Here is a 25,828-nt window from a genome sequence, read left to right as displayed (position 1 = left end):
ATTCTCCCTTACTTGATTATAAACTCTTTAAGAGGGGTTTTGTTTGTATTATATCTTAGCTTCTAACACAGCACTGTGCACAGAGTAGGTGCTCAGAAAATGTCTCTGAGAGTGTAAGGCAAGAGCAAAGGAAGAGATATTACAAGTTCATTCTGGCTCCACATTTTCACATATGCCACTCTAAAAGCCTTGGAATACTTCATCTTGACATACACAAAACATAGAAATCTTTCAAGCACTGATTTTCTTGGAAAGCCTTCTCCACATACCCCAAACCTTTGGTACACAGAATTGAAGTGATCCCTTTTTCATGATTACTCTGCTACCCAGTAACCCCAGGAAGTTGTTAACTTGAAAAACTGAATCCCAGGTTCTGTGAATTCATAATAAATAAACAGGTCAAAGCCTTGTGGAAAATGAGAGGTGAACTCATTCTTTTAAATTATTATAAGTATCATTCATTTGAGAGGTTTTTAGTTTATCTTTCTGATCAAGACATACTTTTTAAAAGTAAAAGCTATAAAAATGTTTTTCAGAAATCAATCTATTTATGAAAAGTACTAATAGAACTTGTTAATCTTTCAAATTTTCAGAGTTAATTGTGAAATGCGTGCCAGTTGGGCAAGACCATATCTACTTCGTTTCTATATGTTTGTCAAATTCATGACACTCAATAAACAATCATTGGAAGTAGTGTCCAAATAAATTCCCTTTTTAAATAAATGTTCCCTTTTTTGTTAACTCTCATTTCCATTATGAGGTTTGCTAACACATTTGACAGTAATTTGATTGGTTCTCTGAGGACACTCTCATTATTCTAAACTGGAAACTCTAAAGTCATAGTTCACTGATTTGGTCAACTCATGTAACTTAACACTCTTTTTTTCTCTAATTTTCCATTAATTTGAATTAAAAATTTCCCATTGTTAAAACTAAGAGCTTTATTTAGGGAATTCTTGAGGTTGCACTTTGGGTGAACTTGTGAGGTCTGGAAACACTTAGGTTCCCCTGAGGAACATTAACATTGGCTACAAGTTCATTCTTGTAAGTACAAGTTCATTCAGACTCAACACTCTCACATATGCCATTCTAAAAGCCTTGGAATAATCTAATAAACTAATCTCTGTTTTCCCCCAGACCCCCTCTTCCAACTCATACAGACCCATTTACCCAGTCTGCAATTCTCTACTCAATGAAAAAAGAAATACAATGTTTGCAACAAAGTTTTATATTCCCCTCCAAAGCGAAACAGTAACATTCTATTAGGTGTCACCTGAGAAGTATGTCTTAACAAAATGGAGAAAATCTGTTCTTTGCTAATGGAGGAAAGCTAGTCTTCAAGCAGATTGAAGAAAGAAATATATTTGAACATGGCAGCACATTATAATAAGTGGGGGCAGAGGCCTCTGTAGGTGATAGGTCTGAGTTCTAACTCTACATCTCTCTCAAATGCAATTCCAGATGCTGTACTGCAAGAGTCACTTGAAAGGTTAGATACTGTAGGCACCTGCTCATGGCTGCACTGATGCCTAAGCCATTTATTATCACTTCATATGTGTTGCTTTGCATTATAAGTATCTCTTTCTCAATATTTTCTGGCTTCCCAAATTGTCTGTAAGCTTCACTGCTTTCTGTTCTCATGGCCAATGTAATATTGCTGCTCCAAAGCCCCAATCTATTTTTCTCTGATGCCAACTATACAGAAAAACATCCCAAAGAAGATGGAATATGATTGGCCAATCTTGGGTAAAGCGTCTTTTCTTAGTCCAGGCATCTTTGGCTAGAGGAAAAGATCACATAGTATAAACCTAGCTACTAGCAAAGGGCCCCAGGGAAGAAAAATCATGGGCTGGGGAAAATACAAAAAAAAAAGAGTACCTATTACAACAGTTGAAATCTTACAATTATTTTATCAATTTAAATGAGCCATTCATACTTACATAATATATAGATATTCCTCTGTGGTTATTTTTTGGTTGAATAAAATTATTTGTAATTGGATTAATTTTTTAAAGGTAGGTTTTTTTTGGTTATTCCAGAATTTCATCTTGGAATTCAGTACTTTTAATCCAGCATGTCAGACTTCCAGAATATCACATCTTTTTCCGTTATTTTCCCGCTAACTGGTGTTCCTGGGCTGGAAGCCTTCCACACCTGGATCTCCATTCCCTTCTGTTTTCTCTATTTAACAGCTCTCTCAGGAAACAGCCTGATTCTATTTGCCACTGTTACTCAGCCCAGCCTTCATGAGCCCATGTATTATTTCCTCTCCATGTTGTCTACCACCTTGGCTTGTCCGTATACACTCTGGTCGCCATGTTGGGTATATTCTGGTTCAATGACAGGGAGATCAGCTTTACTGCCTGCTTGTCACAGATGTTCTTTGTTAAACTCTTCACTGTCATGGAATTGTCAGTGCTGTTGGCCATGGCTTTTGATTGTTTTGTCGCCATCTCTAATCCCATCAGGTATGCCACCATTTTAACTGACTCCAGAATAATTCAAATTGGAGTGGCAATTGTCATCAGGGGGACACTAGTGCTGACACCAATGGTAGCAATTCTTATGAGACTGTCCTTCTGCCTCAGCCACGTGCTCCACTACTCTTACTGCTTCCACCCTCATGCGATGAAGCTCTCATGCACAGACACCAGGATCAACAATGCAATTGGGCTGACTGCCATGACCTCTAATGTTGGTGTGGACTCAATTCTCATCGCCCTTTCTTATGTTTTGATCATTAAGACTATCCTCAGCATCACATCCCCAGAAGAGAGGAAGAAAGCCTTCAGCACCTGTATCTCCCATACTGGGGCTATTGCTATTTTCTATATTCCATTGATCAGTCTCTCCTTTGTTCACAGATTTGGGAAACAAGGCCCAGCCTATGTACATACTATGATTGCTAACACCTACCTGCTGATCCCCCCAGTCATGAACCCCATCATCTATCGTGTGAAGACCAAACAGATACGCAGAGCTGTGATAAAAAAATTCTCCATTCCAAAGGCCCATAGAATCATAGAATTCTAGAGACAGTCTGTGTCAGGTCATATTATCAATAGAAAAGTAAATCTGGTGTTTGTTGAAGCTAAGTGTGCAAATATTTAAAATCAAAGATGAAATATATTTAGAAAATCAGCTTGACTGACCTCTGTATTTTACAAATGAGGAGACAATAGACATAAGAATGGGAGGAATGAAGAGCCTGTCTAGAATTTCTCCTCTGATCACTGTTTGTTCTAAAGAGTTTATCCTGCTTATGCTTGTTTATCCTGCCAGTAGTCTTTCTCTTTTTACTTTAAACATTCACGGCAGTTAGAATGGCACAGTATGAAAAAGTGACTCCTTTTTGAGAAATAGGTAGTATTTTCTAACTGTAATAATAATTGTAACTAGCATTTATTATTTCCTTTGACCAGTCATAGTTCTGTTTTTTACATATATTAACACATTTTTATATTCAAAACATTTACAAGGTAGTTACTTTTACTATCAATGGGAAAGTTGAAGCACAAAAATGTTAAGTAACTTATTTAAACAGCTAGTAAGTGACAAAGCCATATTTCATATCCACATGCAAACTGATTCCAGGGTCCCCCCACTCTTAACTTTAATGCTGTATTGCTGTATATAATATAAACTATATATATATTTATATATCTAGACTATATTTATATATAATATAAACATTTATGTATATTATATATAATATAAACAAGATAATATACATTTATACATGAATTAATTAACTTGTACTGGGGGACATAATTTAATCAAACAAACAAAAAACAAAACTCTGTTCTCTAGAAATTTTCAATCAATTTATGGAAGAAAAGCCCCCCAAAAAACTTCAAGCCTCACAAATGTATTTCTACCTGATGTTCTTCCCCAACTAAGCATATTCTAAAATTTCTTTCTGCCCTCTGTCAACATTCTGCCCCAGCAGAAACTGAAAAGTGACTAGAATTGCAAAGGAATTACAACTTGTGTTATTAGAATTGTTTTAACTTGTAGCATATTTTTATGTAATGGCTTAATCCAGCAAGTTAATTATTTTTTCCAAGCTGGGTATATCCAATAATTCTAGAAATTTTAAAGTACATATTTCAATAGCACATTGGTGTCACTCACTAATGATGGGCCCTATAGCTGGTATCAGATCCAGCAAGGAAGTACAAGTAGTCATTCATATCTACAGGGAATTTATTAAGTGACTACAGTACCAGCTACTAAATAATTAGGATGATGTCAAAATCCTCAGCATATTTGACAATAATATTTTTAGTCTCAATTATTGCTAGTCTTTATCTTCCTGATCTTTGTATGTTGGAATGTCTCAGGACTTTGTTTTCAGACCTGTCTTATTCTTTGTTATATTCTCATTTTTGGTCATCTCACCTAGCATCATGTCTTCAAATACCATCTATATGCTGGCAAATCCCAAATTAATATCTACAGTCCAGACTCATATCTAATTGCCTATGCATCACTGTCTTCACTTGAACATCTAACAATCATCTTAGACTCATCATGTCCAAAACCATATCCTAATATTCACATCAAGGAAAAAACATTCTCAACCACAGTCTTCCATAACTCAGAAACTCTGCCTTTCAAGTTGCTGTGATAGAACCCTTGGAGTTATTCCTGACACCTGTCTGTCTCTCCCATTCCACATCCAACCTTTTAGCAAATGCTGACGACTCTTTCTTCCAGGTATTCCAGATGTTGCTATCTGGAGTACAACTGCTTTCTACTACCTCAACTGCTACCCCCATGATCCAAGCCATCATCATCTTGAACTTGAAATATTATAGTCTCCTGGTGAATCTTCCTTTAATCCACTTTTGCTTTGCAGTACAGTAAAATAAAGTAAAAGTACAGTAAAGTAAACTAATCCCCACCGTAGTTAGATGGATTATTTTAATACACAAGACAAATCATGTCGCTTCCTCTGCACAGCATGTTCCAGAAGCCCCCTGTCTTACCCAGGGAACATTCACAGTCATTATAATATCTTGTAAGGATTTATGTGTTCTGGCTCCTCTCCATAATCTCAACTTCATCTCCAACTACTCTCCCCTTTATTTACTCTACTACACCTACACTAGCCTCCAAATAGTCCCTTAAACTCACCAAGCATGCTTCATCTTCAGACTTTGCACTTGCAGATTTTGCACTTGCAGTTCTCCTTACTCGGGATGTTCTTCCTCCAGATGCCCCCTTGGCTTACTGCCTCTTACCATGCAGGCTCTGCTCATGTGTCCCCTTACTACAGGGCCCTTTATATTATAAAAAATAATAATGACAACACACCTCTCCCTCAATTCCTGCCTGATTTACTCTCTCTTCCTTACCTACCTTGTTTTAATTTCTAGCACTTTCACCCTCCCCCCAACATATTACATACCTGTTTATTTCTTGTCTCGTTTCCCCATTACAAGGTAAGTTCTTGGAGAATAAGAACTCTTTGTTTCATTTGCGTTATCTTCCAGACCCTAAAACAAGGCCTGCCAGATAGAAAAATCATAACATCTCTGGATGCTGTGGCTCCATTTGCCTCTCAAGTTTCATTGCTTCCTCTCTATGCTCCAGACACAACAAACAACTTGCATTTCCTTAACCCTGATTGCTCTATCTCACTTTCAAGTCTTTGCACAAGCTGTCACCTCCACCTACAGCACCCTCACTCGCTCCCTTCTCCTGACTTAGAATAGAAGTGACTTTCCTTCAGAGATGTTTTCACGACTTCTCAAGTCTGTCTGGTGTCCTTCTGAGGTACTCCTACAGCACCTTCCTCCTGACATCCCTTTTTAGACTCTACTGTAACCATTCTCCCCACAGCAGACTCTGCCCACTTCTCAAGACCAGGGACCACGTCTTAGTCACTATTGGACATAAGTAAAAAAGTGCAGATAATGTGGACCTACAGACTGGATTTTTGCTTGTTTTTTTCTACACGTGACATAAGATGGGTCATGGAGAAAGGGAGGAGAGAAAGAAAGAGGGGCTTGGGCTAGAGAAGAAGGATGGGGTACCCAGAGTCCTAAACATGGGAAGGAGAGGGAGCTTCAGTTTTAAGAACTGGACAGTCAAGATGTCCTCACTACTTCTACAGAGGTTTCTCCCCCAGCACACCTGCCACCCACTAACGTGTGAAAAGCCCCACTGTCCAACAATCCTAGAAACTTGTAAGTTTCCATTCCTAGGAAGTGAGTGTGTAATCTGGACACTTGGGGAATGGGTGTTGCAGAGTAAATGTCATCTGTGACCCAAGTGGACAAGCTCACCATGAATTGGAGACTTCCCTAAAAGCCAGAACAGTGGTGGATACATGGCCACTGTTGCAGTTACCTGAACCCAGAGTCCAAGTGAAAATCCTGTAAGTCCTTTGAGGCCCTATATTATCCAATTCCCCATTACCTCTCTGATTCTATCTGCCTACTATTCTTGCCCTGGTTCCCTCTGCTCAGGAACACTGGCCTACCAGGTACTTTCCCTTCTCAGGAACTTTACTTGCAGTTTCTGTTCCTTCTTCCTGGAATGGTCTTCATCAAATATCTCCATAAATATATTTCTCACTCCCTCGGGCTCCTGAAATGTTTTCATCATGTGTGGCCTTCTGCACATAATGTTGTGCAGGAGCTTCATTTAAAATGTCAACTACCGGGCTTCCCTGGTGGCGCAGTGGTTGAGAGTCCGCCTGCCGATGCAGGGGACACGGGTTCGTGCCCCGGTCCGGGAAGATCCCACATGCCACGAAGCGGCTGGGCCCGTGAGCCATGGCCGCTGAGCCTGCGCGTCCGGAGCCCGTGCTCCGCAACGGGAGAGGCCACAGCAGTGAGAGGCCCGCGTACCGCAAAAAAAAAAAAATGTCAACTACCCCCTTGATATTTATCTGCTCCCTTCTTCCCTTTATTTTTCTCCATAAGACTACCTAACATCTTATTTCACTTTTTATATCAACTCCATTTATTGTCTGTCCCCCTAACCAGAATACTGCGTGAGGATGGAGGTTGGTGTGTGTGGCATCTATTTTTCTTATTACATTGTAGGCCCCTGATCAATATTTGTTGAATGTGAATGAATAAAGAGTCAGAATACCTGGTTCTCAGGCCAATACTATAACTCACTAACTGTGTGATCTAAGCAAAGAGACTTTCTGTCATGTATTCTTTATCTGTGACCCAGGTGCAATGAAAAGTGGCTTCCCTACCTCAGGGTCTGTGTCATCAACTGAAGAAAAGAAAAGCTCGAGAGGTGCACGACCTTCTTTTGAATTACGGGACTACATTTTTGTGTACCCATCTCGGTAAAGAGGTTGTGAACTCCTAGAGCCCAAGGACCTAACTATATACCCACGTTGTGTCTAGCAAAGTAGCTGATGAGGAAAAGCACTAACCACTGTGGCTAACTGGAGTTTGAGTTACTTGGAGGAGCGGAAATAGATTGTCTAGAGCCCTATATGTGTAAGTGCGGGAGTCATGGCAGAGGCGGTAGGTCCCTGGTGATCGCCCTCCCACCCACCAGACTGAAACAGTGGGAAGCCTGTGGGAGTGACACACGAGTGGCCATGGAGGTATTGTCCCCTGTCTGGGCCCTCAGTCTATATTCCCCTAGCCTGTCCCCATGGGCTTCATGGGCAGAGTTATAAATAAACCTGTACTTGAAAGGAAAAGTCAGATTCAGCCGCATCTCAACAGGACTGTACCATATTCAAGTGAGTGCATCTTCACTGGGGTCAGGCAGACCAAGGTCTCTGCCATCCTGAGGGACCTCGAAGGCCCCACAAACTGTCTCATGGCAGGGGAAGGGGAAGCCCTTGCATCCCCATCTTCACGGGCCAAGACGAAATGTTCCAGAGCATTAGCTGACATCCAGAAAGGCTAGTGAGAGTAAATGCAACAACCTCATTCAGACCCAAATTGAAGCTGCAACTGGGTCTGGCCAGGGGTCACTTTAGGCAGAAGGCCAGAGCACATAGGAGGGACACATGAGGTCTTCTGGGATAGGTAACTGGGGAGATGTGATGATGGCCCCAAGTCTTAGGCTGTTACCAGCAAAGCAGAAAAGGGGCCCTGCGGAGAGAAGAGTCAGGGAGGTATCTGACCCTGAGACAAGCAGCGACCCTCCTGTCTGTCAGTGCTGATGCAGTAGCGTCAGAGGCCCTGAGAAAGGGGAAGTGTGTTACTGTGCTCCCCTTGCTCCCCTCCATGCCTGTGAGCATCTGCATCTGAAAAAGGCTGCTCTGAGAAAGGAGAAGAACGAAGAGTAAACAGAGGTGTGGATTTTCTGACCTTTGAACCTTGGATCTGTTCTTCCTTGCTTATCCAAGATGAGGATAATCCAATTTAAAATTTTAGTTTTCATTTTATCGTATTATATTCTAAGACCCATGTTTTCCAAACTCTCTCCACTAAGGCCAAATAGAAGAGTATGTCCCAGTAGCAGAAAGGACCCAGGTTAGGAGTGAAGAAGAATCCTGGCGGGGGGTGAACAGGTTAACCTGAATATCACTGATGAGGACACCTGCAGAGTTTATTCTCAAGATTCAGAAACTCTTCTTGAAGCTAAGCCCCTAGCTCTTTAGAGACAATTAGCTCTAAATACCAGGGCACCTAGGGAGCCTATCAGGGAGACAGTTTGACGATAGGTCAGAGAACAGGGTGAGGCAGAGCGACACGGGCTTCCTAAAAAAGAAACGTCTCGCCTAACATGAATGGTCAGCAGAAGTTCCAAGAAAGACAAAGCTCTAGGAGTATTAGGACTCAATCAAGTTCTCTTCGTGGCAGTGAGAGCGGCCTTAGAGGCAGCTTTTAAGTGTGGAGGAACCCATCGCCAGGAACAGAGAGAAGAGCCTTCACAGAGACCATGCCTGGCCGCTAGGATCCTGCCAGCACCTCCATCTCCCAGGAATTCATTGGAGGGAGCTACTGCCTTTCATTTGATGACCCCAGAGAAGTTTCCTTGTTACCTTAAGAGATTGATTTTGGCCTTTTTTTCTTAGTTTTTATTTTGTGTTTTTATTTTTTAATCACAATTGTGTTTTTTTCCTCTTCCACTGACCTTAGACCTGGGGACCTGGAATCCTGAAGATTTGCAAACAAAACAAAACCAAAAACCTCCCTATTCCCACTGTTTGGAACACCTTTTATTCCCTTCTCTGTCTGCTTAATTTTTACTCATGTTTCAAGACTAAACAGAAGGACCATCTTTTTTCAGGAAGGTTCCTCTGATCATGACTTTCGCCCTCCCATGCATTAAATGCACATCTTTTGCTTACACTTATCCCAAGATTCTAATATTTGGGTTACTTGTCTATCTTTCACCCTAGACAGGGCATCTGAAGGGCAAAAGATGTGTCTTTGACTCTGTATCATCAGCATCTATCAAATAGCCTCCATATATAATAAGTCCTATAAGTAAATGCTTACAGAACCGATGAGTGATCGAAGGGAAGGGAGGGGAAGGGAAGAGTAGGGAAAGGAAGGGTAAAAGGAAAACACAGCCTCTCAGGAAGAGTTTCCAGGTAAGGTATCTCTTAACACCTAGCTGAGAAAAGGGCAGCCCAGTATGCAGACAGTGAAGGTATGGGCCAGGATGAGTCATCCAGGGAACTTGGGAAGGATAGATTTTGAGATAAGCATTGTGATCTCCAGGTTCCCTTTTACAAGTGTAAATGGACTTAGAGAGTAGTGAATGTTAAATGAATTTGAGCTGTCACTTTCCCATTTGGCAGGAGGCTCCAAAGAGCCTTCGTATGAGAGAGCCCAAATGACTTGGAGAAGCAGAAAGAGAGAGTAGGGGAGGGAGAGCTAAGGTGCGTTCAGTTCCCAGGTCTCCAGGGCCAGCCTCTCTGATTGTGCTCCTTATCCTAACAGGCTAGCAGGCTGCCAGTGTGACCTCACCTGCTCCAGTGCCCCCTTCTCCGTGCCAGCTATGAGTGCCTGCAACTTCACACATACCACCTTTGTGCTTATTGGTATCCCAGGACTAGAAGAAGCTCATTTCTGGATCGGCTTCCCCCTGCTTTCTATGTATGCCGTGGCAGTGTTTGGAAACTGCATCGTGGTCTTCATCGTAAGGGTGGAGCGCAGCCTGCATGTTCCCATGTACCTCTTTCTCTGCATGCTGGCAGTCATCGACCTGGCCTTGTCCACAGCCACCATGCCCAAGATCCTAGCCCTCTTCTGGTTTGATTCCCGGGAGATTACCTTTGACGCCTGTATGACCCAGATGTTCTTTATTCATGCTCTCTCAGCCATTGAGTCCACCATCCTGCTGGCCATGGCTTTTGACCGTTATATAGCCATCTGCCACCCACTGCGCCATGCCGCAGTGCTCAAAAATAGAGTGACAGCCCAGATTGGCATGGTGGCCGTGGCCCGTGGATCCCTCTTTTTCATCCCATTGCCTCTGCTCATCAAACGGCTAGCCTTCTGCCAATCCAACGTGCTCTCACATTCCTATTGTGTGCACCAGGATGTAATGAAGTTGGCCTATGCAGACACATTGCCCAATGTGGTCTATGGTCTTACTGCCATTCTGGTGGTCATGGGTGTGGATGCCCTGTTCATCTCTTTGTCCTATTTTCTGATTCTACGAACAGTTCTGCAGCTGCCTTCCAAGTCAGAACGGGCCAAGGCCTTTGGAACCTGTGTGTCACACATTGGTGTGGTACTGGCCTTCTATGTGCCTCTCATTGGCCTCTCAGTGGTGCACCGCTTTGGAAACAGCCTTGATCCCACTGTGCATGTTCTCATGGGTGATGTCTATCTACTTCTGCCTCCAGTGATCAATCCCATTATTTATGGTGTCAAGACCAAACAGATCAGAACGCGGGCGCTAGCTGTGTTTAAGATCAGCTGTGACAAGGACTTTCCGGCTGTGGGAGGCAGGTGACACTTACCATGGCACTTTTATCCTTAATGGCTTGATATAATGATTTCCTAATGTTAGCTTAATCCCAGTTGCCCATAAACACATCAGTGCTTTTCTCTGGTTGGCTTCCAAACACTTCCTCTGCTTGGGGTGAAGTTGTTGAGGCTACCGTAATTCTTTTCCACAGGTAAAAATACTATTGACATCCTTATTATATAAAAGGCTTAAATAATAAAATAGATCAATAGTTAAAGAACATAAAGAAGAGTGACAAAAAGTACAATTGGTTTTGAAACAAGGGAAAATTTGCTCTGACTAGTAATCCAAGAACTCTATAGTAAGACAATACGTAACATTTTTGCCGATTAAATTACAGTTTTTATTAATGAAAATTCACAATGAAAGAGTTTGTGTTGAAACACATATCCTCGAGCATCACAGCTGATGGTGTAATTGGCAAAATATAGCAAGAACTTTTTAAAAGTTACATGCTTTAGGGAATTCCCTGGTGGTCCAGTGGTTAAGACTCTGCGCTTCCACTGCAGGGGGCACAGGTTCAATCCCTGGTCAGGGAACTAAAGATCCCATATGCCTTGTGGAGTGGTCAATAAATAAATAAATGTTACAGGCTTTAATGCTGTAATCTCACTTTTGAAAATTTATTCTAACGAAATATCTCTACCTATGGGGTAGGTACTCTTTTTGACCCCTGTTACCAGTGAAAGAAATGAGGTTTACATTAACAAGAAAGCTAAGTCACACAGCTTGTGGGTGCTGTGCCATGATCTGAAATTAAATTTCATAACCAAATACAGTTATTTAATATCCATGCTATCTTGCTTCCTGTTTAACATCTGCCATTTATTTCCTCAGCCTGTGTAAATCCTGTTTTCTCTCTGCTGTGTGCCTTATGAGGTGAATGACTGCATCTGTATTGAGTGGTAACCCTGCCCTTGTTGTGAGCAACAAATCTAGGTTACTCTTCATGTTTTACAGTGACCATTCATGTTCTACAGCCTGCTTCTTTCCAGATTAAGGGAGAAGATATCTTCTCAATCATGTCTCCCTTTTTTTAAGTGTATTCTGTATCTGTCAAACATTTCCAATGTCTGAGTTTCAACTTAAGTGTAAGATATTATAAATTTTATTTAAAATTTTGCTAAGTGTAACACCTATTTCTTTCATGTTTATCGAATCCCATAAACTCAGATTTGGAGATGTGAGAAGTTCCCTGGTCTTCTTTCCCACCAGTGCAGAAATCTGAATGCATCTTTTCTCAAGATGGGCTATTCCCATTGTATAGTTGAGAAGGTCTGATGAGAAGCTAAAATCTGAAGGCAGTCATTGGGCCTATGTGTGCCCTCAGTAGCTTCACCGAACAAGTCTTAGGTGGGGGATTAGGGTGGATAAACCATGGGGAGACTCCAACCTGTGGGCTCTTTCTCAGGAGGAAGGAAGCTCGGACTCTTAACCTCTCTTCTGGAGAAGGGTCTTCCTAGCATATGTATCTGTGAGCATCCAGTTGTGATTCCCTGCCCAGAGGCAGTAGAATAGGCTTCAAAGTCTTGCAGCTAATCAATGCAAAAAGACCAGGGCTGAGAGAAAGAGACAAAATGGAAGAAATGGATGATTTCCCTAAAGAAACGAAGGGGTGCTCAATGCTCTGCAAAAGTGGAGATTCAGGTATTAGGCCTCACCCCAAATAATGAGGTCAGGAGCCTCGTTTTATGAGATTGAACCACCTATGTCTCTCCTCACAACTTCCATCCTCTTTTATTTTCCTGTGCATTACTCTGCCTCGAATCATACCCTCCTGGCTATTGCCATATACCTAAGAGGATGACAATTTAATAAAGTGTGTATCTCATGCTCCCAAATTCCTCACTGTTCACTGCCATACAATTTATTCATAGTCTATTGCAGTCTCCCCTACCCCTCCCTCTGCCCTAAGATTTTCACTTTTTTAAAAGTAGTCAAACGTCTTATATTCATAGCAACACTATTCACAATAGCCAAAAATGTGGAAATAACCCAAGTGTTATTCAACATATGAATGGATAAACAAAATTAGTATATACATACAATGGAATATTATTCAGCCATAAAAAAGCACAAAATAATGATACGTTCTACAACATGGATGAATCCTGAGAACATGATGCTAAGTGAAACAAGCTAGACACAAAATGACAAATATTGTATGATTCCACTTATATAAGGTACTAAAAATTCATTGAGACAGAAAGTAGAATAGAGGTTACCAGGGGCCAGGGAGAAGGGAGAATGAGGGGTTATTGTTTAATGGGTACTAAGTTTGGGATGATGGAAAAGTTCTAGAAATGGCTAGTGCTGATGGTTGCACAACAATGTGAAAATACTTAATCTCACTGTATTGTACACCTAAAACAATTTGTTAGAATAGTACATTTTATGTATGTTTTGCTATGATAAATAATTACCAAAGAAAGAATATAAAACATATCACCATCAATTTAATAACAAGAACATATTGAAATGATTGCATTTTGGATACACTGGGTTAAAGGAAATATATTATTAAGATTTTTTAAAAAAGTATCCCAAAGAGGAAGATACTTAATCCCCATATTGGGAGGAGGACAGATCCTTGGGATGAGATTTAGGAGCTCAGAACCCCTCTTCTGCCACTAAGTGGTGACCTTGTCTAAATCACATCACAATCTCTTTGAACGAAGTTTGTAAACTTGATGATTAAGTTAGATAAACTCTAAATCCCATCTCTATCCTAAATATTATGTGCTCTGAGCATTAAGAAGCCAGGAACAATTCTAAAGGTCCTCCAAGTCTGAAGCTCTCCAGGGTCTCCTTGGGAACTGCTTTCTGACCCACATAAGAAAACCAGCCCCCTTCCCTGAGGCCACACATGCTGTTTACCCAAACACAGTATTTATCAACTTGATCTCCTACTCCCCTATTCTGCCAATTATAGCTCTTTCCAAAAATCAAAACTTCTCTCAAAGACTGAGGCTTTTCCACACAGGAGATATTCACGGGCTCTCTGAAAGGAAGCCCCGTCCAACAGAGAGAGCAAACCATTCTGATTCGTCAAGTCAATTCACTCCCTGTGAGGTTCGTTTCCCTCTTCTGTTTATTAGGAGCAATAATAGAATCGACCACTCAGTGATTTTGTGAGGATTATGTGCAATTATCCAGCACAATGCGTAGTGCAATATTTAATACATAGTATGAACTCAATAAATACTTATTATTATCATCATCATCAGGGAGGAGGTGGATAATAATTCCTGCCTCTCAGGGACATTGAGGGGATAGAAATGTGGGTTTCTGCCTTTGGCAAGCAAGACACACAGATTTTTTTTAAACACTCATCTGATCACATTAGCCTGGGAGCTTGGAGTTTAGGAACTGGGCTTTTTTCCTCTCTTTCTCTTATACCAGTACCAGGACTAAGATTTGGGAGATGGGATAAAGAAGGGAGTGTAGTAGATAGGGGAGGTGGGACTTACATGGGATTCAAATTGGATTGAAATGACTGATTTTATGCACTACAGGAGGAAGATCAACAGAAGGCCATAGTTTCAAAGTTGTCCCTGGAAAATGTGATTGCATCCTAGAAGGTGACAACTAAAGGGGGGTTATGACCATTGCTTATTGCTTGTTCACACAGACTAGGGTCCTGGGAGAGTGTTTGCATTTTGTTTCCCAATGACCTGGAAGGGCTTCCAGGAGGAGGCCTCTGGGTGCTCAGGGAGCTGAGTCAACTCGTCGAGGTAGTTGCAGGCAGCCCCTGCATGAGAGACCTCTTGGTCTCAGGCAAGTGCTCACTGTAGTCAGAGTATCTTTCCAGTGAAAAAGGGTCTCCAGGGACTGAGGACCATAAAAGCACTGCCTTGTTCCCAGCCATGTTTATGTTGGCCTGGACAGTGGACAGCACCAGTTTAGGTAGCCAGTTCCCCATGAGAGCCAACGTGTCTGAGGTTGCCCTGTAATCAGGACAGCTCCCATCACTCCCCAGTAATTAAATGTAGCCCCCATCTCTGAACAGCACATCATTTATCCCACACTGGACTGACAAGAAATAAGGACAGAACATAAGTTTGTATTTTGTTTTGAGGGATAGAGATTTCCTCAGGCTTTTTTTATTATTAGAAGAAAATATTTACTCTCAATACACATTTAGGACCAGAGATTACCAGAATCAACATATCTGAGATTCTTTCCAATGATGATCACCACGAATTCTCCCAACTGATGCCAGAATCCATGCCCAATGCCTATTTTTTAATGTCATTTAACATTAAACGTTCGAGGATAACTTACAATGTTCTAGGCTCTGTAAAAAAATGAGGAGGATACAAAAATAAACAATAGTGGATACTGTAGCCTATGTCAGATATTATCCGAAAGAAAAGAGATAACAAATGTTGGCAAGGATGTAGAGAAAAAGGAACATTTGTGCACTGTTAGTGGGACTGTAAATTGGTGCAGCCACTATGGAAAACAGTATGGAGATCACTCAAGAAATTAAAAATAAAAATGCCATAAGCAATCATTACCTCAAAGAGATATCTGCACTCCCATATTGATTGCAGCATTATTCACAATAGCCAATGTATGGAAACAACCTAAGTGTCTGTCAGTGGATGACTGGATAGAGAAAATGTGATATACATATATATTACATATACATATTATATATATATATATATATATATAATATACGGAATGTTACTCAGCCTTTAAAAAGAAAGAAATCCTGACATTTATGACAAGATGGATGAAACTGGAAGGAATTATGCTAAATGAAATAATTCAGACAGAGATAGACAAATAGGGCACATTACCACTTATATGTGGAATCAAGATGAAAAAAAGTCAAACTCAAAGAAACAGAGAGTAGAAAGGTGGTTGTCAGAGGCTGGAGTAGGGGAGGTGTAAATAGGGAAACATTGGTAAAAGAATACAAACTCTTAGTTATAAGATGAGTAAGTTCTGAGGATCTAATGTATAACATGATGACTGTAGTTAATAATACTATATTGTATAATTGAAAATTGCTAAGAAAGTATAACTTAAGTGTTCTCAGTGAAAAAAAATTCATATTTGAGTTAATTTGTTAATTAACTTAATGGTGGGAATCCAATTCTTTCACAATGTATATGTATATATAATCATCACATTGTACATTTTAAATATATTGCAGTTTTATTTGTTAATTATATCTCAATACATTCATAAATTAACTCAAAGTCAATCACTGACCTAAATGTAAAACTTTTTAGATGTACGCATAAATCTGTAAAACTCTTAGAAAAACATAAAAGAAAATCTTCAGGATTTAGGGCAAAGCCTTCTTAGTCTTGACACCAAAAACATAATTCATTTAAGGAAAAACTGATAAATTAAGCTTCACTAAAAATAAAAAGTGCTGTTATGTCAAAGACTCAGTTAAAAGGATAAAAAGAAACTATACAGAGTGTGAGAATATGTGTATGCAAATTACATATCCAAAAAAGGCCTAGTATCTAGAATATAAAAAACTCTTAAAATTCAACTAGAAAAAAATTTTAATTACAAATTGGTAAAAAACATAAAGTGATATTTCATGGGAAAAGATACATAGATGCAAATAAACACATGAAAAGATGTTCAAAGTTATTAGCCAGTAGGAAATGAAAATTAAAACCATGGTGAGATATCAATACATATCTGCTAGCATGGCTAACTGTTTTTACAAATATGAAAACATCAAATGCTAGCAAGGATGTGGGGAAATTGGTTACTTAATTCATTGCTGATGAAATGTGAAATGGTATAGCCAGCCATTCTGAAAAACATTTTGGTAGTTTTTAAAAAACTAAACATGCAACTGATATATGGCTGAGCATTTGCACTCTGGTATTGATCTCAGAGAAATGAATTATTTGCACTGAAAGCTTGTACACAAATGTTTATAGTAACAATAAAATAATAGCCAAAAACTGGAAACAACACATATGTTCTTCAACAGATGAATGGTTAAGCAAACAGTTTAACATGCCCTACAATATTGTTCAGCATTTAAAAAGAATAAACTATTGAAGATGATGGACTAGGAAGAAGACCCTGAGCTTAATTCCTCCCACGGGTAGACCAAAATTACAACTATTTACAGAGCAACTATTTATGAGAATGACCTGAGGGCTAGCAGAAAAGATTTTCCACAGCTAAAGATATAAAGAAGAAACCGCAATCAGATGGGTAGGAGGGGCAGAGACAGTGTAGTCAAGACTCACATCCCTGGGAAGGTAATGCACAAACAGAAGGATAATCACAATAGAGGTTCTCCCGATGAAAAAAAATATCCAAGTCCTACATCAGGCTCTCCAGTTCAGGGGTCTTGTATCAGAAAGATGAAACCCTGGAACATCTGGCTTTGAAGGCCAGTGGGATTTGCATATAGGAGAGGTAGAGGGCTGTAGGAAACAGAGACTCTGCTCTTAAAGAGCACACACAAAATCCCCATGCTCTGAGTCTCAGCAGAAATTAAGGAAATAATCCCACTTACAATTACATCAAAAAGAATGAAATAACCTAGGAATAAATCTAACCAAGGAAGTACAGTAACAGACTTTTACTTGGAAAACCATAAGGCTGATGAAAGAAATTGAAAATGACAAACAAATGGAGATATATGTGTTCATGAATTGGAAGAATTAATATTGTTAAAATGGCTATACTACCAAAGGCAACTTACAGATTCAACACAATCCCTATCAAAATGCCAGTGGCATTTTTCACAGTACTAGAACAAATAATTCTAAAATTTGTATGGAAACACAAAAAAGACCCCCAATAACTAAAAGAATCTTGAGAAAGAAGAACAAACCTGGCAGTATCACACGTCCTAATTTCAAACTACACTACGAAGCTACAGTAATCAAAACAGTATGGAACCAGCACAAAAACAGACACATAGATCATAGAACAAACTAGAGAGCCCAGAAATAAACCCACACTTAAATGGGCAATTAATCTATGACAAAGGAAGGAAGACTATACAATGGAGAAAAGACAGCCTCTTCAATAAATGGTGTTGGGAAAACCAGACAACTGTATGCAAAAGAATCATACTGGACTACTTTCTCACACCATATACAAAAATAAACTCAAAATGGATTAAAGACTTAAATGTAAGACCTAAAACTATAAAATGTCTAGAAGAAACATAGGCAGTACACTCTTTGACATAAGTCTTAGGAATAATTTTTGGATAAGTCTTTTCAGTCAAGGGTAACAAAAGCAAAAATAAACAAATAAAACTACATCAAACTAAAAAGCTTTCCTTTGTACATCAGAGGAAACTATCAACAAACCCAAAAGGCAGCCTACTTAATGGTGAGAAGATATTTGCAAATGATGTAACTGATGATGGGTTAATATCCAAAAATATACAAAGAACTCATACACTCAACATAAAAACAAACAAACAAACTTATTAAAAAATGGGCAGAGAACCTGAATAAACAGTTTTCAAAAGAAATACAGATGGTCAACAGACACATAAAAAGATGCTCAACATCACTAATAATCAGGGAGAAGCAAATCAAAACCACAAAGAGCCACCACTTAACACCAGTCAGAATGGCTATCAACAAAAACAACAAATAACAACTGTTGACAAAGATGTGTAGAAAAGGGAACCCTCTTGCACTGTTTGTGGGAATGTAAATTGGTGCAGCCACTATGGAAAACAGTATGGGAGTTACTCAAAAAATTAAAATTAAAACTACCAAATGGTCCAGCAATTCCACTTCTGTGTTTTTATTCTGAAGAAAACAAAAACACTTATTTGAAAAGATGTATGCACCCCTATGTTCATTGCTGCATTATTTACAATAACCGAGACATGGAAGCAGCCTAAGTGTCCATTGATAAATGAATGGATAAAGAAGATGTGGTATATATATATATATAATGGAATATTACTCAGCCATAAAAAAGAATGAAGTCTTGCCATTTGCAATAACATGGATGGACCTGGAGGATATCATGCTAAGTGAAATAGTCATACAGAAAAAGAAAAATATTATATAACTTCACTTATATGTGAAATCTAAAATACAAAAGAAACAAACAGAAACAGAGTCATAGATACAGAGAACAAACTGGTGCTTGCCAGAGTGGAGAGGCGTGGAGGGATGAGTGAAATAAGTAAGAGAGATTAAGAGGTATAAACTTCTAGTTATAAAATAAGTAAGCCAGGTTTCCCTGGTGGTGCAGTGGTTGAGAGTCTGCCTGCCGATTCAGGGGACACGGGTTCATGCCCCGGTCCGGGAAGATCCCACATGCCGCAGAGCAGCTAGGCCCGTGAGCCATGGCCGCTGAGCCTGCATGTCTGGAGCCTGTGTTCCGCAACGGGAGAGGCCACAACAGTGAGAGGCCCGCATACCGCAAAAATAAATAAATAAATAAATAAATAAAATAAGCCATGAGGTTGTCATGTACAGCATAGGGAATATAGTCAGTAATACTGCAATAACGTTGTATGGTGACAGATGGTAACTAGATTTATCATGGTGATCATTTTGTAATGTATAAAAATATCGAATCACTATGTCAGACATCTGAAACTAATACAATATTGTAAATCAATTATGCTTCAATTTTAAAAAGACATGAACTATTAATACATGGAATAAGCTGGATAAATCTCCAGATAATTATGCTGAGTGAGAAAAAATCCCAAAAGATTATATACTGTATCACTTCATTTATATAACAGTCTTGAATTGACAAAATTATAGAGATAAAGAACACACTAGTGATTGCTAGGGATTAAAAAGGGGATGGGGAAGGAGGGAAGTGGGAGTGGCCATAAAAGAAAAAAATGAGGGAGCCTTGTGATGATGGAAATTTTAAGTATCATGACTGTAGCAATGTCGATATCCTTATTTTGATATTGTACTATTGTTTTGCAAGATATTAATTTTGGGGGAATTGAGTGAAGGATACATGGGATCTCTCTATTAAGTCTTACAACTGCTTATGAATCTACAACTGCTCAAAAAGATTTTTAAAAAAATCTTGAAGTGTCTCAGGTTCTGCTATGGCATTCAGAATTTTTTGCTGTAAGTGACGGGCAGCCAACAAAGAAGTGGTTAAAAGGATGGAAATGGGGTTGACATGAAACACACATGCCTTAGAATGGTCTCTCTGGCAGGGTGTGGCTGTAGGAGTGGAAGCAGGTAAGAGAGCAGATGGGCTGGGCAAGACTCTTAGAGATGGCACACCTGATGGCCTTTGTTTCTCACTGTGAAGTTAGGAGCAGTAACAAATTAGCTACGGAGAGTAAGATGGCAGGTTGGATAAATAGCTTGAGAAGAATGGTGACAATTTAAAAACTGAAAGGAAAATTATGGAGTACTGCTGGAGTCTCAGCTCAGGTTATTGACCATGACTTTGTTTGGATGTAAGATTTCAAAGTTAAGTAATTTTTCCTAAGTTTACTGATCACCTCTGGAGGAGAAAGGGAGACAGACTGGGCCCAGTTCAGATGGGAGAGTGCAGCCAAAATCAAAGAGGAGAAAAGTCAAATGTGTTCATAGAAAGCAGCTCCAGGTGAATGACTGTAGTCCAAATTGATATAGGAAAAAGCTGAGGTCAGAGCTATTTTGGAGTAGAGCTCTCAAGAAAGTGAGAAAGAAGGGACATAGAACTTGTACGTGGTGAGAAACTGAGCAAGAAACAGAAGAACTTGAACCAGTTCTTTCTTTCTTTCTGGCTGCGTTGGGTCTTCGTTGCTGTGCGCAGGCTTCTCATTGCGGTGGCTTCTCTTGTTGCGGAGCATGGGCTCTAGGCACACGGGCTCAGTAGTTGTGGCTCACAGGCTCTAGAGCGCAGGCTCAGTAGTTGTGGCGCACGGGCTTAGTTGTTCCGTGGCATGTGGGATCTTCCCGGACCAGGGCTCGAACCTGTGTCCCCTGCATTGGCAGGAGGATTCTTAACCACTGCGCCACCAGGGAAGCACTGAACCAGGTCTTAATGGCTCTGCAGTTCATATACTTTCCACTAAGTTCCCTCCTTTTTGAACCTGTTGGATTCAGCAGGTCAGCCCCAGGATAGGAGTGTGAGCAGAGTCTGTGCTAGCTCCAGTCTGGAGCTACAAGCCCAGAGTCTTGGAGTCTGTCCCAGAATGAGACCTGAGAGTTTAGAACAGGGTCTGTGGGCCTTTCAGAAGTCTGCCCTCTCCCCACTTGCTCTAGGAAGGCTTCCCTGATTCCCTCTGCCTGGGTTAGGCCAACACTACTAGGCTCACAACACATCATTCCATAGCCCCCACCCTCTACAAAAACTGGCTGCTCCTGCCAGATTCATCCTGGGGCCTGGCTAAGAGGAGACTGTCTTCAGGAATATTGTCTTGGAAGGATTTCAAATGCAAATGGGCTGTTGAAGCAGATAGTCTTTGAAGATCATTTAAACTTGGTGGGATATTGTAGAATCTATGAGTCTGTCTCATTTTCCCCCTTATTGTTTGGTTCCTCCAACCACTTCCTGGTTCCAAAAGCTAGTTCAACAGGAACCTGGTTCCTGAACTTGTTCACTCCTCAGGGACCTGAGTGGAGTGACTCCTCTGTGGCTCAAGCCTGGCCTTCCCTGGAGATAGGCACTGCAGCTAAACATCCCAAAGACATCCTGGGCTCTTGCAGGATGTGGAGTGGCAGAACAGCTGGGGACAACAGCCAGGTTGAGTAACCTGGACCCTCAACACACCCTCTTCTCCACTTCCAGGATGGGTGGCCACCAGCACCTCATCCTCGACCATCCAGGTGGAGATAACAGTGAGAAAGGTCTGGAAGTCAGGCAGAAGAAAGAGAAATAACCAGTCTTGAACAACAGGAGACAGTAGTGCCATCTTGAGAAAAGGGGCTGAAGGAGGCTACCTTCCTGAGGGTCAGGAAGCTTACAACTCAGAGAAGAAGTGGAATCCCAGTCCACATTTCCAGGGAGAGCTGTCCCTCGTAGTCTCTGCAGAGAGAGAGTAGATGAGGGGAAGTGTCAAGTTCTCTCGGCATCTGGTATTCATTTTCCTTATTTATTATCAACCCATTTTATACTCTAATATCAAAAAAATTAATTTGGTTCATGATTTCTTTATTTCAAAAAATTTTATAAAGAATTTTCCTCTCTTTTGAATAAGTCCTTATCTCAAAGAGTATTTTTACATATCTTCAACTTGTTTTATCCCTTATAATTGTTTACAAAATATGTCTGCCCAAGTTCTGTGTTGGAACTTCTCTGTTTATTTGTTTTTGAATGGAATGAGTTCCATCAAGTTTTGATGTGCTTAGAAATAGTGTCTGAGAGAGAAGGGATGGAGGACTCCAGAACTACACTGTCAGCAACTTTACTTCACTGCATTTTCTTTAAAAGGCTTCTACCAGAATATGCACAACCCTCTCTGCTCCAGAGGGACAATGCTTGTTACCCTCCTAGAATAAAGAAAAAAAGAGAGGTCAGTCCTACTTTCAGAGTGAGTTGATTATGTTGGCTAGATATGATGTAACTGTAGACCCCAGGATTCAGACTAAAGCCCCTTGTAGTTCTCTGACCTATTTTTGGTGGATTTTTCATCTCTGCTAAAAGATATTTGTGAGGCTGTTTCCCTTACATTCTTTTATTAACCTACCTTTAAAGAGTTTTTTGTTTGATTATTTACTTGTTTTGTTTTATATTGAGATTTAAAAGAAAATCCAAGAAAAACAGTTATAATAAGCCCATGCTGTCAACCCTTCAGGCTTCCACAGTATGTTTGCAATTTATTTCCATGAGGCCACTGCTTCTTGTTTAAAAATAGAGCGTTTTTTATTAGACTCTTTACGATCATCTCACATTTTTAAAGAAAGCACTGCTTTCTTCAATATGTGAAGAGATCAGCATTTCACATATGAAATGCTACTTTTGTAGTCAGTGGGTTTAAATTATACTTATTCTCTAGTTTGCTTTTAGATGGAGTACATTTTTCAATCTCTTTCACATTTCATATTTGCTGTTGTGTGTGAACCCATGTCACCTAATATCAGAGCTGGTGTTTTCCCAATGCTTTTGTCTTGTCTTATTTTTCTGCCCAGATTGAAGAGGTCCCCTCTTTCTGAAGAACTCATCCGTGCCCCAAGGATGCTCCCTTCCCAGTCCTTTGCCAACATCTTCTTCTTCCAGCCATCTGCTTTCTGAATGATTGGCATCAGGGCTGGAGGCCATTCATGGCTGGATCTCCATCCTCTTCTCCCCCACGTTCACTGCAGCCCTCACTGGAAACTGCCTGATCCTCTTGGCTGTGAGGAGGACCCCCAGCCTGTACCAGCTCATGTACTACTTCCTGTCTATGCTGGCCCTCATCGGTGTGGGCCTCACCTTGTCCACAATGTCCACCACGCTGGCTGGGCTCTGGTTTGACCATTGGCTCATCAGCTTCAATGCCTGTCTGGGCCAGATGTTCTTCTTCCACTTCTCTGTGGTGGAGTCCTCAGTGCTCCTGGCCATATCTTTTGACTGCTTTGTGGCCATCTCCAACCCCCTGTGCTATGCAGCTGTCCTCACAAACAATGTCATCATCAGGATGGGGCTGGCCTGTGCTACCCTGTCTCTCTTCCCAGTGCCATTCCTACTTAAATGTCTGAACTTCTGCCCTAATAAGACCCTCTTATCCCATTCATTCTGTTTCCATCCTGACGTGATGAGAAGAGTCTGTGCTGACATCACCATAAACATCCTCTATGGGTTCTACGTGGTACTGTCCCCTGGGGACATAGTTTCCCTGCTCATTGTCCTGTCCTACACTCTCATCCTGCCCACAGTCCTGGGGCTGGCCTCTCCCAGGGAGCTCATCGGGCCCTCAACACCTGTGTCTCCCATATCCTGGCCATCTTTGTCTTCTTTATTCCAGGTATCACCATGTCCATGATCCACTGTTTTGAGAGGCACCTGCCCCCCATTGTACATGCCCTTGTTGCCTATGTGTACCTGCCGGTGCCCCCTGTGCTCAACCCCATCATCTACAATGTCAAGTCCAAGCCCATCAGGGAGGCCATGCTCAGGGTCCTGAGGGGGAAAGGTCAGAGTTGATGATGCAGGATGCCTGCAGGATTGGGACCCTGAAAAGAGTTTGGTAAGCCAAAAAAATAAACTTCTGGATAGCTCAAGTCCCACCCATAGTTTCATTTTGGGCATCTGGGAAAAAAAATAATAGATAATTATGAGAGACTTTCATTTATTTAGTCTCTCACTTATTTCACATATATTTTCTCAATGTTAACTTCTTTCAGGTCCTATGTTAAGTACCAGGAACACAGAAATGATTTGTAAATGGTCTTGCCCTTCAAACATCTCACCTTTGAATATATATGAAAAATACCCAAGGGGGACTTCCCTGGTGGCACAGTGGTTAAGAATCCGCCTGCCAATACAGGGGACATGGGTTCGATCCCTGGTCCAGGAAGATCCCACATGCCGCGGAGCAAATAAGCCTGTGCACCACAACTACTGAGCCTGCGCTCTAGAGCCCGCAAGGCACCATACTGAGCCCATGTGCCACAGCTACTGAAGCCTGCATGCCTAGAGCCTGTGCTCTGCAACAAGAGAAGCCGCTGCAATGAGAAGCCCATGCACCGCAACGAAGAGTAGCCTCCGCTCACCACAACTAGAGAAAGCCCGCGGGCAGCAACGAAGACTCAATGCAGCCAAAAAAAAAGCCCAAATAAGAAAGTGTTTAATACAGTGTAGTAAGCTCATTGTTAAAGGTTTGTGCAGAATTCTGGGTAAGCAGAGGAGCAAGTTATTTACCTCAGTGTGCTTTGGCTTTCTCTACAATGGGAATATTATAATGTCTATCTTATAATGTTGTTATAAGGATCAAGGTTTGGACCGTAATGTACAACATATAGAAAATACCAATAAAAGTTTTCTCTTGTTGTTATTGTATTCATTACTCATTTATTCATCAGAACCAATGTTTGATCTCTGGCTAATTTCTGAGACCTCAGAAATGAACCAGACTCAAATTTTTGCCTTTGAGAACCTCATAGCTTATTTGAGTAGAGAGAAAAATAAGTAGGCAAGTATGATGACAAATACTAAGTTATTGATGCAGGGTAAGCACAGGGATGTGTAAGAAAAAAAAAAAAACAGTAGACCTGTCCGGTTTATGAGTTTTCTGGAGGCTCTGTCTGGGCAAGATCCTTTGAAAAATAGAGTATATTATGCAGATACGGGAATACGGAGTAGTTTGGGGCAAGTGGAGAAAGAGTAGGAGAGGATACTGCAAATGGAGGAAACAGCAAGTTTGCTTTCTTAGAAGAACAAAGGGTTTAGTGTGATTAGAGAAGAGAAGTGGCAAAAGATGAGGCTGGAGTAGAAGGCAGGGCTCAAGCAAGCAGAACTTTTAAAAATATAGTATATGCAAAGGGAGTTGGGTCTCTTCCTGGGTACAAGTATGGTGCCGCTTCCAGTGGGTCATGCTCCACTATAAAGAGCAAATGGGATTTTGAAGTGAGATCTTAAAGGGATCTTTGTATGTTTATACAGCACTTACTATCTTCTACTTTATATTCTAGTGATAATGACTCCCATATCAAGGACTTTTTTTTTTTCCTATTTGTCTCCTAGAAGTAAAGGCCCAGCAGAGAATTTGTGCTTGGTGACGATTTGCCAGAGTGAATTTTCCAAAGACTAAAAGGGCAGAACCACACCCAGAAGAGAACTCAGTATTCTAGGTCTGCTGAAACTTTAGAGTTTTTTATTAAGTTGAAATAGGCTGTGAACCGATGGAAAGAATATTAGACTAGACATCAGAAGACTTAGATTCTAGTACTGACCTTGATATTATCTTCTTCCCTGTGTTCTTTTGAAAAACACTTTCTTAAGTCAGAGTATTAGTTTCTGCATTTGCAACATAGGGATAATAATA

The 25,828-nt window shown here is 40.7% G+C and overlaps 3 protein-coding genes across 3 annotated transcripts; all 3 read left to right on the top strand.

The window, feature by feature from the left end:
• Window positions 1-2,074: 2,074 nt before the first annotated feature.
• On the top strand, window positions 2,075-3,033 carry LOC116758331 (olfactory receptor 51F2-like). Its single transcript, XM_032641158.1, is given in 2 exon segments — window positions 2,075-2,285; window positions 2,288-3,033. Coding segments are annotated over 2 exon segments (957 nt in total).
• A 6,866-nt stretch (window positions 3,034-9,899) lies between these two features.
• LOC116758255 (olfactory receptor 51E2) lies at window positions 9,900-11,003 on the top strand. Its single transcript, XM_032641092.1, has one exon. It carries the CDS (start codon window positions 9,943-9,945, stop codon window positions 10,903-10,905), a length of 963 nt encoding a protein of 320 aa, XP_032496983.1. The 5' UTR covers window positions 9,900-9,942; the 3' UTR covers window positions 10,906-11,003.
• A 12,037-nt stretch (window positions 11,004-23,040) lies between these two features.
• On the top strand, window positions 23,041-23,988 carry LOC116757418 (olfactory receptor 51I2-like). Its single transcript, XM_032638926.1, is given in 3 exon segments — window positions 23,041-23,108; window positions 23,110-23,747; window positions 23,750-23,988. Coding segments are annotated over 3 exon segments (945 nt in total).
• Window positions 23,989-25,828: the final 1,840 nt, after the last annotated feature.

Source organism: Phocoena sinus, chromosome 8, assembly GCF_008692025.1.
Source record: "Phocoena sinus isolate mPhoSin1 chromosome 8, mPhoSin1.pri, whole genome shotgun sequence".
In the NCBI taxonomy this organism is placed as follows: domain Eukaryota; kingdom Metazoa; phylum Chordata; class Mammalia; order Artiodactyla; family Phocoenidae; genus Phocoena; species Phocoena sinus.
This window is presented reverse-complemented; position numbering and strand designations above follow the sequence as displayed.

What these genes read in the sequence shown, in the direction of transcription:
- LOC116758255 (XM_032641092.1), top strand. Translation starts at nt 9,943, where the DNA reads ATGAGTGCCTGCAACTTCACACATACCACCTTTGTGCTTATTGGTATC.